The following is a 14,888-nucleotide window of genomic DNA, read 5'->3' as shown; positions in this document are numbered from 1 at the left end:
GGATTGTTTAATAAGACTCCCCAGAAAGCCTTTCACAGTGTGAAGCTTTTCAGGGCTCGGCTACAAGTTTTAACCAGGAATGCCAAAATATGCAACTTTAAGAGAGCAGAGAATGTGAATTTCAGTGTGAGAGGAGCCTGCTGAGAAGTACTACACCTCTCGGCACTCTCTACACGAACTCACGTGTGAAAATCTTTCAGATCAAACACCAAGCCGGGTTTTTTCTCCTTACAGACAACAAGCTTTCCAGAAGTTCGGAGTCTACACGGCATCTGTGACGATGGCCTACTTTCGATGCAATTCCCCATCAACACTTTACTTTTCTGTTCTCATTTGTTTTCCCGTGCCTCGTTATTTTCAATATAATTCTGTACTTGCGTATTGGCAAGTTGTTTTGTAGAACACAATGGAGCCCCAAAAATACCACTCCCATAACAGCGGGGACTGAGGACACTCCAGATTTGCTATGGACAGATACAAAAGGTATTCCCAGAAGCTCCCAGGTTTCTGTACTTTGGTCTGTATGTTCTCTGAACTAGGAAAATTCAGAGAATTATGAACAGACGCCATTCTGCCGAACAGCCTCGGGACAGCATCCCTGTTCCCACCTAGAAGGTATGCTGTTTGCTCAAGGGTCAGCAAACTTGACCCAGTGGCCTCCCTATCTTATCAGCAGAAGTAACCAAAGGCTGATTGTAAGAATGTACGTTATCCTCCCTTTTCTAAGGCATGTGCCTATTAGCAGAAACACAAGCTGCTTCTGACAAATGCTCAATAAATACTTGTCGAATGAATGGAAAAATAACTATATAGTTGGAACAGTTAACTGAAGTTAACTGAAGTTAACTGAGTGAAGGAGTCACTGGCCAGTGTGTTTTTTTCACAGACTGTGACGCTAGCATTACAGAAACCCCAAGACTCAGAAGGGCAAGTGGATTCTACTTAGGACCCTAAGCGCGCTCCAGTGGCGGTGGCAGTGGCTGACCATGAGAAGGCTTGCGAGGAGAAGCCCTGGCTGACTGGTGACGGGGGCCCAGAGTCAGGGAAGGTGCAGAGGTAACCCAGGGGTGGCCCATTTGTGGACAATGCCCCAGGTCCATAACGGACGTTCTGGAAATCCAGGTGCTTATACACGTTAAAAGGGCCAATGACTTTTGTTACCCGCTTCCTGGTTCTGGGGATTTTAGCTTTCATTAGCCCCACGTGCTATCCTGTACTTCTAAACTGGGAGGAGCCCCTCAATGACAAGAACCATGTACTTGTCATTTTGCTTTTCATCTTTTTAGTTCCCAGACAGCACAGTAAACAATCAGCAAGTGTCAGCTGACCCTTTTGTGATACCTTAGGGGATAACAAAAATCACTGCCCCTTTTAACTTAAGTAAGCACCTTTGCATTCAGAAACCATTGGGGGGGGGTGTCAGCAAATTGGCACTTGTGTTGCCCCTCCCACCTCCCCTAAGTCCGCTCCTTCCTTACTCAGCAACCGGGGTTTCCTCTTCAAGATCCTTCTCAGTAGAGGGGAAGAGGGTGAGTTCATTTTACGGCTTCAACCAACAATTCTCAAACTACTGGTTCTCGACTCTAGTCCTCAGCTCTGGCACTACGGCAGACTCACCTGGATTCTAGAAAGTGCAGGGCTCCCTGTCATAGGAAGTGCGATGTGACTGTCAAAAACAGGAACTGCCAAGTGACTAAAATGAACAGCCAGACTGAGTACAACAATCTATTCTAGATCAACATTAGGCCCTCCTTCTCTGGTGGATCTGGGACATATATAAGCATATTAGAAGCAATGGGAGGTTCTGCCAGTCTTCCCTAGTTTGTTTAGGTTAGCTTTCCCCAAAGGTGACCAATGAACCCTGTCATCCCTAATTCCCGTTATAAATACAGCTTTAATGGAACACAGCCACGCCCATTCATGTATGTGTCGTCTGTGGCCGCTTTTAGGCTTTGGGGGCAGAAATGAACAGTTGCCAACAGAGGCCTTAGGGTCCACCAAGCCTAAAAAACTCACTAGCCAGCCCTTTCAAGAAAGGAGTTAAGGAGTGTTAAGGAGTTACAGGAATCTCCCATTGTCCCGAGGTTCACGTGAGGCCACTCTGCTTTTAGGAAAGACCTACATAACTACCTGTTTTCCGCTAAATGCAAGGCACCCAAAGAGGATTTTTGTTTTACCCCCCAAAAAAAAGAAAAAAAAAGAAAAGAAAAAAAAAAGAAAAGAAAAGAAAAGAAAAAAGAAAAAGCTGAGCATGAACACAGCCGTCTGCACCGTTAGCAGCCTGCCACGGCAGGAGTGGTCAGTGGCCCTCTGAGATCCTTCCCCAGGACGGCGCCTGGCTCAACCCTGTCCTGTCCCGGGGCTCAGTTCCACTGACCCACTGGCAAAATGTGTCTGTGCTTAGATATCAGGAGAGCCTGGGAGGGCTTATGTTGGGGGTCCGGGAAACACTCCAGATTTTTTGCACATAAATGAACAGTAATTGCTTCTTTGCTTGATGCCCCTCGGCTTACGAAGTGTTTCCCAGGCACGTTCTCTTTGCGCAGAGCGGGGCAAACCGGGGCCCCAGAGAAATACTGAGGAAGCCGGCCAGTTCGGGGTTCTAGAGGTTCCGGGGCCAGGCCTCCGAGGGGAGGGGCTCACTGAACAGGGCCTCACCTCTACTAAGACCGGGCTGGCTCGGCTTTTACTCTTCAAATTTCATTTGAAGAAGGGATTTCCCTTATTGCTTAAAAAAAAATAAATAAGGACTTGGGCACCACTGTCCTAGAAACTCACAGATCCGAACAGACAAAGACCAGGTAAACTGTACTCTGCTTTGCCAAGGACAGACGTAACTAGCATTCTCTGAAATCTAAGTGATTAATGTTGGCTTATTTGAACTGAATGTGTGACACATAACCATTTAGGCCTCAGGTCCTCTTATCCGGATACATGTATCATGCACACCACATATAAGTAGCTGTCTCATTAAAATTTTTTTGAAAAGTTACAATTTAATATTATATTTTGGGTTTCTTAAAGAATCAACAGAAGAAAAGGCCATGTGCAAACTATATCTTGAATTTCTATATATGACCAGCTAATAGCAATTTTATACTTCTATATGTATTTTATATGTTATATTTATATTTTATATGTAGTATTTTAATATGTATTTTATGTTATTTATATTTTATATGTAGTATTTTAATATATTTTTATTACATTATTCAATGTCTCTTATGAAAGGAAAATAATTCTTCTTAGTGTCTACAGCCTCGAAACATGTACCTGACTCATTATAAACTATACACTTCCTTTTACACACTCATATCAAAGTATATAAACCGCTGTGTTCCCTTATTCTTCTCTAGAGCCAGGATTCACCAGTTTGTAAAATTATCTTCCCTCTTTGCAAACATAATACAACATTTTATAGCACTTTTATTTTCAGGGTCCATTACATGCACAATCTTGTATTTCTTTTTTTTTTTTTAAAGATTTTATTTATTTATCTGAGAGAGAGACAGCGAGAGAGGGAACACAAGCAGGGGCAGAGGGAGAAGGAGAAGCAGGCTCCCCGCTGAGCAGGGAGCCAGATGCCAGGCTTGATCCTAGGACCCCGGGATCATGACCTGAGCTGAAGGCAGACGCCTAACGACTGAGCCACCCAGGTGCCCACATGCACAACCCTTTAATGTAAGCTGCCTAAAATCCTCCTTGGAAGTTGACAGTATATAACAAACACTTAAATTAAATTATTAATCCTATAGAAGAAAGAAATTTCTCTGTGTCAACACAGCACAAATGAAACTAGGAGTCAATGAGACATTTAAATAACTGCCATGTAAATTAACAGGATGTAGCTATTGGTCTCCTTTCCAGTCTCAGATCAGACTCAATATGCAGCAATCACTGCTAACAGTGACGAGTCAAACGTGGCTTGATACAAACTGTAGAACTCGACGATCCAAGTTCATACATCCGAAAATCAAACACCGCTCATGTCCTTCCCTACATAAAAGGTCAGGAGGTAATGTCTTCTAGATGCATTCCATAATTAATCTTACACACAAAAAACAGCAACTTTGCAAGTCTCAAATAAAACAGAATTCGTTTTTTTAACATTTCAACATTAATACTAAAATCACTCAACACCAAGAAACTCTCTCCCTGCTCTGAATATTTCACCTTAATTTATTTACCTTTCCATAACCGGTTTATGCCACTTACCCTGCAAGGGTTTTCAGATTCATGAGGGAGAAAAAAGTAGCAACACACAAATGAGATCTAGAAAAGCACACAATCACTATAAAAATAGCTCATCCATCATCTCTACATTTTGATTCCAGAGGCAGCAGTGAAAGGTGCTGTTTCCACACCACTCACCCAGCACACTTAGAAAGGTTTGCTCCATCACTTATACAACTGAAACTGATTGATTAGCTGCTAGAGAAAAATCAATACAAATATCCTAGAAAACACTAGCTTGTAAATTCATTCTGGCCCCAACAAAGTCCTGGTCACAGCCTGACATGTTTTTCTAGATATCTAAAATGCAACCATGTCAAACCCTGGTCCCCAAACACCACGATGCTGAGGAATTTTTAAAACCGGAATCTCAGCAGAGGTGAGGAGGTAGGGGGAAAGTTTCCCCACAGGCTGTTAGAACAATGAGAGGAGAAACTCAAGTTACGTGATAAATCTTATACTCACATTCAGGACTGGCCACAAAAATGATGAACACATTGAGAAAATGTCAAGGGGACTGAGTTGAGAGAAAAAGGGGGGGAAAAAAGGCAAGGAAATCAACTAACTATAAACTAAATACATACATATTACATATGTATTAATGTATTGTACATATTAATGTAATGTACATATTAATGTATTAATATGTATATTATACACATATATATGCATGTATTTTTGTAAATGGCAAACTAAAATTTCTATTTAAAAATATAAATAATTTTTATTTTAATGCAATCCATTCAAAATTTAATGAGCTCCCTCATTTTTGGCAGCTGAATGTATAGTCAGTATATTTTTGGTATTTGGGAATCCACTGTACATTCAGAATGATTCCATGATTATTTCAGAATCTCTTCTGAATGCTCCCTTCCCTTTGGGTCAGCCCTTAGCCTCTCCATTCATTAGACCACTATGAAATAAATTTATATGAATATAAAATGTTTCATAAATATGCTATTCAGAAAGAAATTGTGCTCTTATTCAGGCAATCTGGGTTCTATCCCCATTCTACAACTGGTACAGAGTTTTTGAAAGTCATTTGGTATTTCTGACACAAAGTCATCAAAAACTTTAAGAAAAAGAAAGGAAATGACTTTTCAGGATGGGAAATTAACTTCCACAGACAGAGTAGCTCTCATCAAATTTATTGGAAACATATTTAAAAGGGTCTTCATCTTAAAGCAGCCTTTCGAAGAACCACATTGCTTATTATTAATTATATGGCCATTTAATAATAATGGTATCACGCAGAATTTAAGGGTTTCTAGCTCAAAGGATATTCCTAACACCTGAATTATTTAGAATTAAATATGCAAAAATCACAGAGATAAGAGAGAATTTCTTCTATTTACCTTCATAATTATTCTTCACAATTTTAAAAGTTCACATATAGAAAATCTGTAAGATCAGTAACATCCCAATGTCTTTTGCAGAAAAAAAGAAAATGAACTCAATTCCTTTAAAATGTAAGCTATCAACAGGTACCTCCTATAGTGGAAAAAGAGTATACGGCCATTCTCAGCACAAATTTGCTTTTCTCAAATTAAGAGAATGAAAGGTAATAGTCACACCAAATAGTTTCTATCTACAGAGTCCTAAAATATGTTTTAGCATCAAAAGAAAAGTTGTCATTTGACTCTATTCGTTAATGTCTGTTACAGATGTTTCAATATTTTCCCTCAAAATTAGATTTATAAAAAATAAAAAAAATTTTTTTTTAAATTAGACTTCTTGGATTCACTTAAATTCCTTCAGTTTAAGTAGCATGTCTTCTTCATAAGAAGAACACAGCCAATTACTTCCTGTAAGTTATCTCAAATTCTAACAACAAAGAATAGGAAACGTCACAATAACAAGGAAACCATGGCCTGGAGGGGGCAAGTAACTTCTTCAGACTGGCGTGGCTGGTCAGCAGCAGAACACTTTTCATATTCAAACCCTCCTATGGCAAAGAGCATTGAATACCTAACTACTTAAAGTTCTCCTAACTATCCTGCCTTGCCTAGAAGTTATGACCTCAATATTTTAGTAACACTACCATACATGAATCAAATGAGCTCACCAGTCCCAAAAGTAGCAATTGGTTTTAGCTCTAATGCACAGATACCAAGACAATGGAAGTTACACAGCCAACATTCCAGGGTCGGGAATAAAAAGGCAACACACCTACACACACATACCCAAACACACGCTCATGATGATGAAAGCAATACTAACTCCATCTCTTCGAGTGCTTTCTCTGTGAGTAAACAAATGCTACATCGCTGCTGACCTCAGATACAGTCTTTGTAACATTCACCTTAACTGGCCCAACCCACTTTGGCTATGACAATGCTAAGTGACAATAAAGTCTGAACGAAGTCATACCCTGTACTTCCACTGCTCAGAGGGCATTTCTAAAGATAAGTAACATAAGTCAGAGAACTAAGTTGGATATCTTTAGGAAAAAAATCTACAATTAATTTATAAAATCTGATTATTCCTTTCTGGTTTTCCCCTCAAGTCAAGCGTAATACATAAATGTGTCCAATTAAGGAGGGCACGTGATGTAATGAGCATTGGGTATTATACAAGACTGATGAGTCACTGAACTCTACCTCTGGAACTAATAATACACTATATGCTAATTAACTGAATCTAAATAAAAATCAATCAATCAATGTGTCCATACTAAGTGGTGAAGCAATCACATCAAAATGTTAGGAGAGGTTATAGGTGAAGATAGATATAAGGGAGCGAAGAAAATACCTTCACTTCCTAGATGACGATTTATCAGTTTTAGACCTTTAAAATAAATTTTCAGAGTCAAATGAGAAGATGTTTTAAGACTTACATTTAGCTGTGAAGAGAAATGCATAATGTTGGAAAAGTACTTCGAAAGAACTAATTCATACTCCTACCAATTTGCAGTGTTTGGTGGATAGATCATAGAGTTTTAATATCCCCATTTTCTGACAGATATATGGAAAAATAAACACCAATTTAGAATGCCAGGAAAGGCATCATTTTTCAAATAGATGAGGTTTCTGTGCAAATGTATGCCCTTTCTGAACACGGCTTAATGTAGTCATGTTGTACAAAAGACAATCACTCAGACTGTTCTTCATATTAGATAATTACCTGGCTCTAAAACAGAACGCCGGCAGGAGTCAATGAGCTACTCTTGTTTCTTGTTCAATATAAGTTGGATGTGAATGAAGGAAGGGACTGAACTCAGGTTGTAAAAATAGAACAAATTTGTTGGGAGGTGTTCATAAATCAATCAAGGTACTTTTCTTTCTATTATGGAGAGCATTCCAAATTCATGTTGATAAAGGCTTTCACAGATTAAATAAAGAAACGTGTTCAGAACTCATACTATCACTTCTAGGGTGTGAAGTACTGAAAGTTGCACTCCAAGTTACTCGCTAAAAGGACAAGTACATTGCCAATAACTATTAACCCGCAAGATTATGAGACAATAGATTATATCATGTTAGGTGTAAAGACACACCAATGTTATACACACATATTATAAACAAAGACAAAAGAGAAAGTCTATGGTTTAAGCAGTTAGTGTCAACACAACTGTGACTCACATTAAAGATAAGTCTCATTATATGCTGAGAGATACCTAAACAATCACATTTTCCAGCAAGTGAGGATTTGAAAGCAGCTGGCCACCTACACAAAGAGTTATTCTCATTAGTCTCTTTACCCGTACCACTCTTTGCTGGTCCACAGTTCTGCAGATAAAGAGGGTGATTTTTTTTTTTTTTTGAGGGTGATCTTTATTGACCGATAGTAAAATCTACCTTTTTCAAGGCTCCTGGAAATACTTATTCACTCTACATTCCAAATGTCCAAAAATTACCAAAGAAAGAGTCAGAAATCTTGAAAAGTAGTTTGCTCAGTCCACAAAAGTCTTCATGCACATTAGACAGTCATGGATTTCATTTTTATTTTTTATTTTTTGTCTTTTCTATGAAGTGACAATGGGTGATAAAGTTCAAAATACATCATAAGAAAATGGAAGATGGAAAAGTAGTAAAAGAAGAGTAACAGGAACACTAGAACCTGGTTGGTTGAATCTGGTAACATTTCTGCTATATAGGCTAAAATATTTATAAACTCTCCAGAAAGCTAAAGCAGCATCATATATTTAAAGTGAAGGGTTATTTAGAAGAATATTATAATTTATTTAGAAGGCTAAAATCGCACATAATTCTAGAAAATCTTACCTTGAAAAGACTGTTTGGCTCTTTCTACTAGTTCTTCTATTGGGTAACTGGCCAAATTTCCTCTGGCGTGTTTAGTTTTGCAGTAGGTACAAGCATTGAGGCACCTGTTCAAATGAGGCAATAAATGAGGCTAAAATTTTTAAAAAAGATAGTACACACCTAACATGGGAAAAGACCTAAAACATACACCAAGATGTTAATTTATAACACGTGCCACTTGAAATGAGAAAAAATGAAAAACTAGTATCCATCATACTTCATACTTACTTTATTTCCACATGGCACAGAAATTTACAACGTGCAATTCTTTTTAAGCTTCAACTATTCAAAATAATTGCACAAATCACACAGTATTATCTCCAAATGAACATGGCGATGAGGAACAAAGTTTATAAATGCTTACAGTGATTAAGTAATCAAAACAAATTCAAGATCGGCAATTTTTTCTAAGCCACTGACATTGCTTGGTCACTATAAAAATAGAAATTTAGTATTGCTTATGTATACTGTATTGCTTAGAAATAATAAAGCATATTCATTCAATTTTCAACTAATGATATAAGAATAAACAGGCAACATAGCATTCTCACAACAAAATATACCCTGAGAAATTTTCAGATAACATTTTTCACTCCTGAAGTCAGAAAAAATACATTAAAACAAATCCAATTAATACTCTATAGGATTACATTAGAGAAAGTAAACAAGGAAAATGACATTAGTTTTGAAAAATAAAAAAACAGATTTCCCAATTGTCTGTAGACATAATAAAGAATTATCTTTGAAAAACTAAAATATTGGCTCTACTCTCATAATTTTTAAATATAATTTAAATAGATTTTGTTAATATAAAAAAAAATAGTTACAACATAATAGAACAGTCCTACGCCAAAAAGGTTAAACCACACTGAACAAAACCAAACAAGGAAGTAACTTTTCATTGATTCAACCGCTAAAATGAACAGCAAGGTTTTAAAACACCATTATAATATAAATGCTTTAAAATTTCAAAATGAGAAAAAAATGAACTTTTAATAACTGAACCTGACCAATGTGTAATTTTGCTAATATGTGACTATGAGATACATATGAATCACCGTACTCAGCGGCCAATTATGCAATGTTTAATTTCTATTTTTTTTTTTTTTTTAGATTTTATTTACTCATTTGAGAGAGAGACAGAGTGAGAGAGAAAGACAGTATGAGCAGGAAGAGAGGAGAGGGAGCAGACTCCCGGCTGAGAAGGGAGCCTGATGTGGGGCTCGATCCCAGGACCCCAGGATCATGACCTGAGCTGAAGGCAGACACTTAGCCAACTGAGCCACCCAGGCGCTCTGCAATGCTTCATTTCTCATAATTTCTGCATGGCACCTTTAAGTAACACATATATTTTCAAATGATTTTTACTGTTTACCCAACCACATAACCTTAAAAAACTACCACTCTTTTCTTCCTAAGCTGTGTTCATTTTTTTAAGATAAGATAAAACACAGATTGTGGTCTCTCTCTTATGAGCACAAATTCTAGTCTCCCGGTTGTTAAAGGTCTTCTCAATTTCCATCTGTTTCATAAGAAGGGAAAGGAGAAAACCGTTGCAGGCCTCTCTCTGAGAGGATAACTCACTTTTGTTTAGTTTTGACTGAGTATCAGACACTATTCTGGATGTTTTATACCTGTTATCTCATTCATCATTCTAGAGTTCAGTGTTACTATCCCCGTCTTACAGATGAAGAATCTACTTCAGAATGTCTGATCATCACCTGACACCAGAGAAATATAAGAAGACATAAGCTACAGAGCTGTTCATAGTAGGTAATGTAGAAGAAATCTAGAAGAAATGCACGAATTCCTAAAAACATACAACCTACAAAGATTAAGTCATGAAGAAATAGAAAATCTGAATAGATCAATAATGAGTGAAGAGACTGAACCATATATCCCACTGTGGAAGCACAGGACTAGATACAGTTTTACTGATGATTTTTGTCAAACATTTTAAAAAGAATGAATACCAATCCTTTTCAAACTCTTCCAAAAACCCGAAGAGGAGGGAATGCTCTCAAACTCATTTTATAAGGCTATTATTATCCTGATAGCAAAGCCAGATAAGGACACTGTAAGACAAGAGGACTACATGTAAATATTCCTCATGAATACAGATGCGAAAACTGCAATAGAATACTAGCAAACGAAATTCAACAGCATACTACTGGAAGAATCATATACCACGGTCAAGTGGAATTCATCCCTGAGAAACAAGGGTGGTTCAACATACACAGATGAAGAAGTGTGATACAACACATTAATAGAATTGAGGACAAAAATCACATGTTCGTCTCAACAGATACAGAAAAACTATCTGACAAAATTCAACGTCCAGTCATAACAAGAACACTCAACCAACTGGTTGCAGAATACTGTACCATGAGAAAATAAAGACCATACAGGACAAACCCTCAGCTAACATCAGACTCAATGATGTAAGGGTCACAGCTTTTTCTCCAAGATCAAAAACAGGACAAAGGCATCTACTCTTCCCATTTCTATTCAATCACACTCATGTAAGTCCTGGCCAGAGGCATTAGGTAAGAAAAATAAATAAAAGGCATCTTAATCAGAGAAGAAGTAAAGTAATGTTTGCAGATGACATGATTTTTTTTAAAAGATTTTATTTATTTGAGAGAGAAAAAAAGACAGCAAGAGAGAGAGAGGGAGCACAAGCAGTGGGGGGAGAAGGAGAAGCAGGTCTCTGGGATCATGACCGGAGCCCAAGGCAGATGTTTAACAGATTGAGCCACGGAGGCATCATTATAGATGACAAGATCTTATCCATAAGAAATCCTAAAAATTCCGCCAAAAACCTGTTAGATCTAATCAATGAATTCAGTAAAGGTAGAAGATACCAAATCAACATACAAAAACAAAACAAAACAAAAAAACCAAACAACAACAACAACAAAATGAAAAAACAATAGTATTTCTATACACTAACAATTTCCTGAAAAAGAAATACAGAAAATAAACTCGCTTACAATAACACCAAAAACAGTAAAATACATAAGAACATTTTAAGATTTTTTTTTTTTTTAATTTGACAGACAGAGATCACAAGTAGGCAGAGAGACAGGCAGAGAGAGGAGGAAGCAGGCTCCCTGATGAGCAGAGAGCCTGATGCGGGGCTCAATCCCAGAACCCTGGGATCATGACCCGACCTGAAGGCAGAGGCTTTAACCCACTGAACCACCCACGGGCCCCCATAAGAACATTTTTAACCAAGGAGGTAAAAACCTCTACACTGAAAATAATAAGGCAATGATGAAAGAAACTGAAGAAGATACAAATAATTGGAGAAACAGTCCATGCTCAGGGATTGGAAGATTTAATATTGTTAAAACTTCCATACTACTCAAAGATGTCTATAGACTCAATACAATCCCTATCAAGATTCCAATGGCATTTTTTACAGAAATAGAGAAAATAATCTTACAATTTGTCTGGAACTACAAAATACTCTTAATAATAGCCAAAACAGTACCGAGAAATGGGAACACAGGAAGCATCACATTTCCCGATTTCACACAATATTACAAAGCTACGGTGATCAAAACAGTATGGTACTGACTTAAAAGCAAATAGACAAGTGGAAGAGAATTAAGAGCCCAGAAACAAACCTTTGTGTATACACTCAAGTAATATTTGACAAAGGAGCCAAGAGTATTCAGTGGGGAAAAGATTGGTCTATTCAATAAATGCTGCCAGGAAAACTGAAAGTTCTCTTGCAAAAGAATGAAACTAGATCACTGTCTTATGCCATTCACAAGAATTAATTTGAAATGGTTTAGGAAAACTGGAAGTTCTCTTGCAAAAGAATGAAACTAGATCACTGTCTTATGCCATTCACAAGAATTAATTTGAAATGGTTTAAAGATTTAAATGTAATACCAAAAACCATAAAAGTTCTAGAAGAAAACACAGGAAGAAACTTCCTTGACAAGGGTCTTGGCAATGATTTTTCAGACGTGACACCTTAAAGCACAGCAACAAAATAAAAAGTAAGCAAATAGGACACATCAAACTAAAAAGCTTCTTCACAGCAAAAGAAGTGAAAGACAAAATGAAAACACAACCTACGGATTGGGAGAAAATATTTTCAAACCACACATCTAATTCATAATATAATAAGTGATTCAAATATTTGATTATTATTCCATAATAAGAAATTCCTAATATCCAATAAGGACATTATATTCAAAACATATAAGGAACTCAACAGCGAAAACAAACAAATAATCCAATTTAAAAATGGCCAAAGAGGGGCGCCTGGGTGGCTCAATGGGTTAAGCCGCTGCCTTCGGCTCAGGTCATGATCCCAGGGTCCTGGGATCGAGACCCGCATTGGGCTCTCTGCTCAGCAGGGAGCCTGCTTCCCTCTCTCTCTTTCTCTCTGCCTGCCTCTCCATCTACTTGTGATTTCTCTCTGTCAAATAAATAAATAAAATCTTTAAAAAAAAAAATGGCCAAAGAATCAAAATAATTATCTCCAAAGAAGACATACAAATGGCCAACAGGTACATGAAAAAGGGTTCAACATTACCAGTCATCAAGGAAATGTAAATCAGAACCACAATGAGATATCACTTCACACCTGTTATGAAGGTGATCATCAAAAAGACAAAAGATAACAAGTGTTGGTAAGGAGAAAAGAGAGGGAACAGCTGGCCACTGTTGGTGGTGACATACATTGGTGCAGCCACTACCAAAAACAGTATGGAGGTTCTGCCAAAAGTTAAATATACAACACGCATATGATCCAGCAATTCCACTTCTGAGTATATATATCCAAGAGAAAGGAAATCACAATCTCAGATGTCTGCATCCTCATTGTCAGTGCATTATTTACCAAAGCCAAGACAAAGAAACCACTTCAGACTGTCCAACAGTAAGCAGATGAACAAAACTATGGTAGCATGTGCACGTATCCACACATACACAACGGAACATGATTCATCCATAAAAAAGAACATCCATTTCCAACAACATGGATGAAACTGAGGGCTTTATTACGCTACGTGAAATAAGTCAGAGAAACACAAAGTGTGTATGACTTCACTTTGTGAAGATCTACAAACAAATGTGAGATCTACAAAAAGGGGATGAGATCGATAAACAGATTCATAAAAACAGAGAAGAGACTGGTGGTTGCCCGAAGTAAGGAGTGGGGATGGGAAATGGGTGAACGAAATCTAAAGGTAGAAACTTCTAGTTACAAGCATAGCTATGTTCTGGGAATGTAATATACAGCATGGTTATAATTACCAACACTGTGTCTTATATTTGAAAATTTCTGAGAGCTAGGTTTTCAAAGTTCCTATCACAAGAAAAAAATGTTAATCATGTGCAGGGAAATCTGTTTACTAAACTTACTGTGGTAAGCATTTCACGATATAGACATAAATCATTATGTTGTATACTCTGAACTTATACAATGTGATATGTCAATTATATCTCACTAAAAATGGGCGGGGGGGGGGGGGGTAGTTGAGTAAGTAGCTTGCTCAAGACATGTAGTTGAGGTTCAAATCCAGGCCTGCCAAATTTCAAAGTTCATGCTATTTCCATACAATCTGACTCCCCAGAATAAATGTGTGTCAAACACTCTAGTAACATACAGATGCAAATAATAAACTAGTCAATGATCTGACATGAGATACAAAGATATGACCAGTACTATCATCCCGTATATGAAGTTAGTTGTCTAAAGCATGTGTTTCTCGCCTTTATTCTTTAGAAATCTAAGACTAAGTTTCTTTTCTATCCACTAGCCCCAAGTTATTTCACCCTTCTTTACAAATTGTTTTTCATCTTCTTGCTGGCTCTGGGGAAAAATATGTCATCTCATTTGATATACCATATCTTTTTAAATTCTGTTGCTCTGTGAGGCACCTAGGTGGCTCAGTCGGTTAAGCGACTGCTTTTGGCTCTCAGGTCATGATCCCAGGCTCCCTGCTCAGTGGGGAGCCTGCTTCTCCCTCTGCCTCTGCTGCTCTGCCTGCTTGTATCTCTCGCTCTGTCAAATTAAAAAAAAAAAAAATCTTTACATTCTATTGCTCAGGTTCTCTCTGCCCTTCTCAGGCACCATGGTAAGGTTCAATGCAGCAAGCCCTACCAATCCTTCATCTATAATATCCCCTTATGATGGGCAGTTGTCACTCAGGGTAGATCAGCACTCTTGCAGAGAATCTGCTCTCTTTGCCTCCTGAAACTACTTCAAGTCTCCTGACCCCTTTCTCTTATTTCTATTACCAATGGAGAGCTCTATAAATTAAGCAGACAATCTTAATAAAAGCTACTACTATTTCTGACTTGGGCTATTTCTTAAAAGTAACTATCTTGAGGGACACTAGACTGAAGAAGGGGAAGGAAAACAGAGGA

General features: G+C 37.7%; 1 protein-coding gene across 4 annotated transcripts in view; it reads right to left on the bottom strand.

Annotated features, from left to right (window-relative positions):
• The window catches only part of CDKAL1 (CDK5 regulatory subunit associated protein 1 like 1), a 632,670-nt gene that overhangs the window by 330,554 nt on the left and 287,228 nt on the right, over positions 1-14,888 (bottom strand). For all 4 annotated transcript variants that reach the window (XM_032341217.1, XM_032341216.1, XM_032341219.1 and 1 more), the window contains one exon: positions 8,457-8,560. In XM_032341217.1, coding sequence (XP_032197108.1) covers positions 8,457-8,560 — 104 coding nt within the window. The remainder of the gene's footprint in view (positions 1-8,456; positions 8,561-14,888) is intronic.

This window comes from Mustela erminea, chromosome 4 (assembly GCF_009829155.1).
Source record: "Mustela erminea isolate mMusErm1 chromosome 4, mMusErm1.Pri, whole genome shotgun sequence".
NCBI classification, from domain to species: Eukaryota; Metazoa; Chordata; class Mammalia; order Carnivora; family Mustelidae; genus Mustela; species Mustela erminea.
The sequence above is the reverse complement of the archived record's forward strand: the minus strand, read 5'-3'. Positions and strand labels throughout refer to the sequence as shown.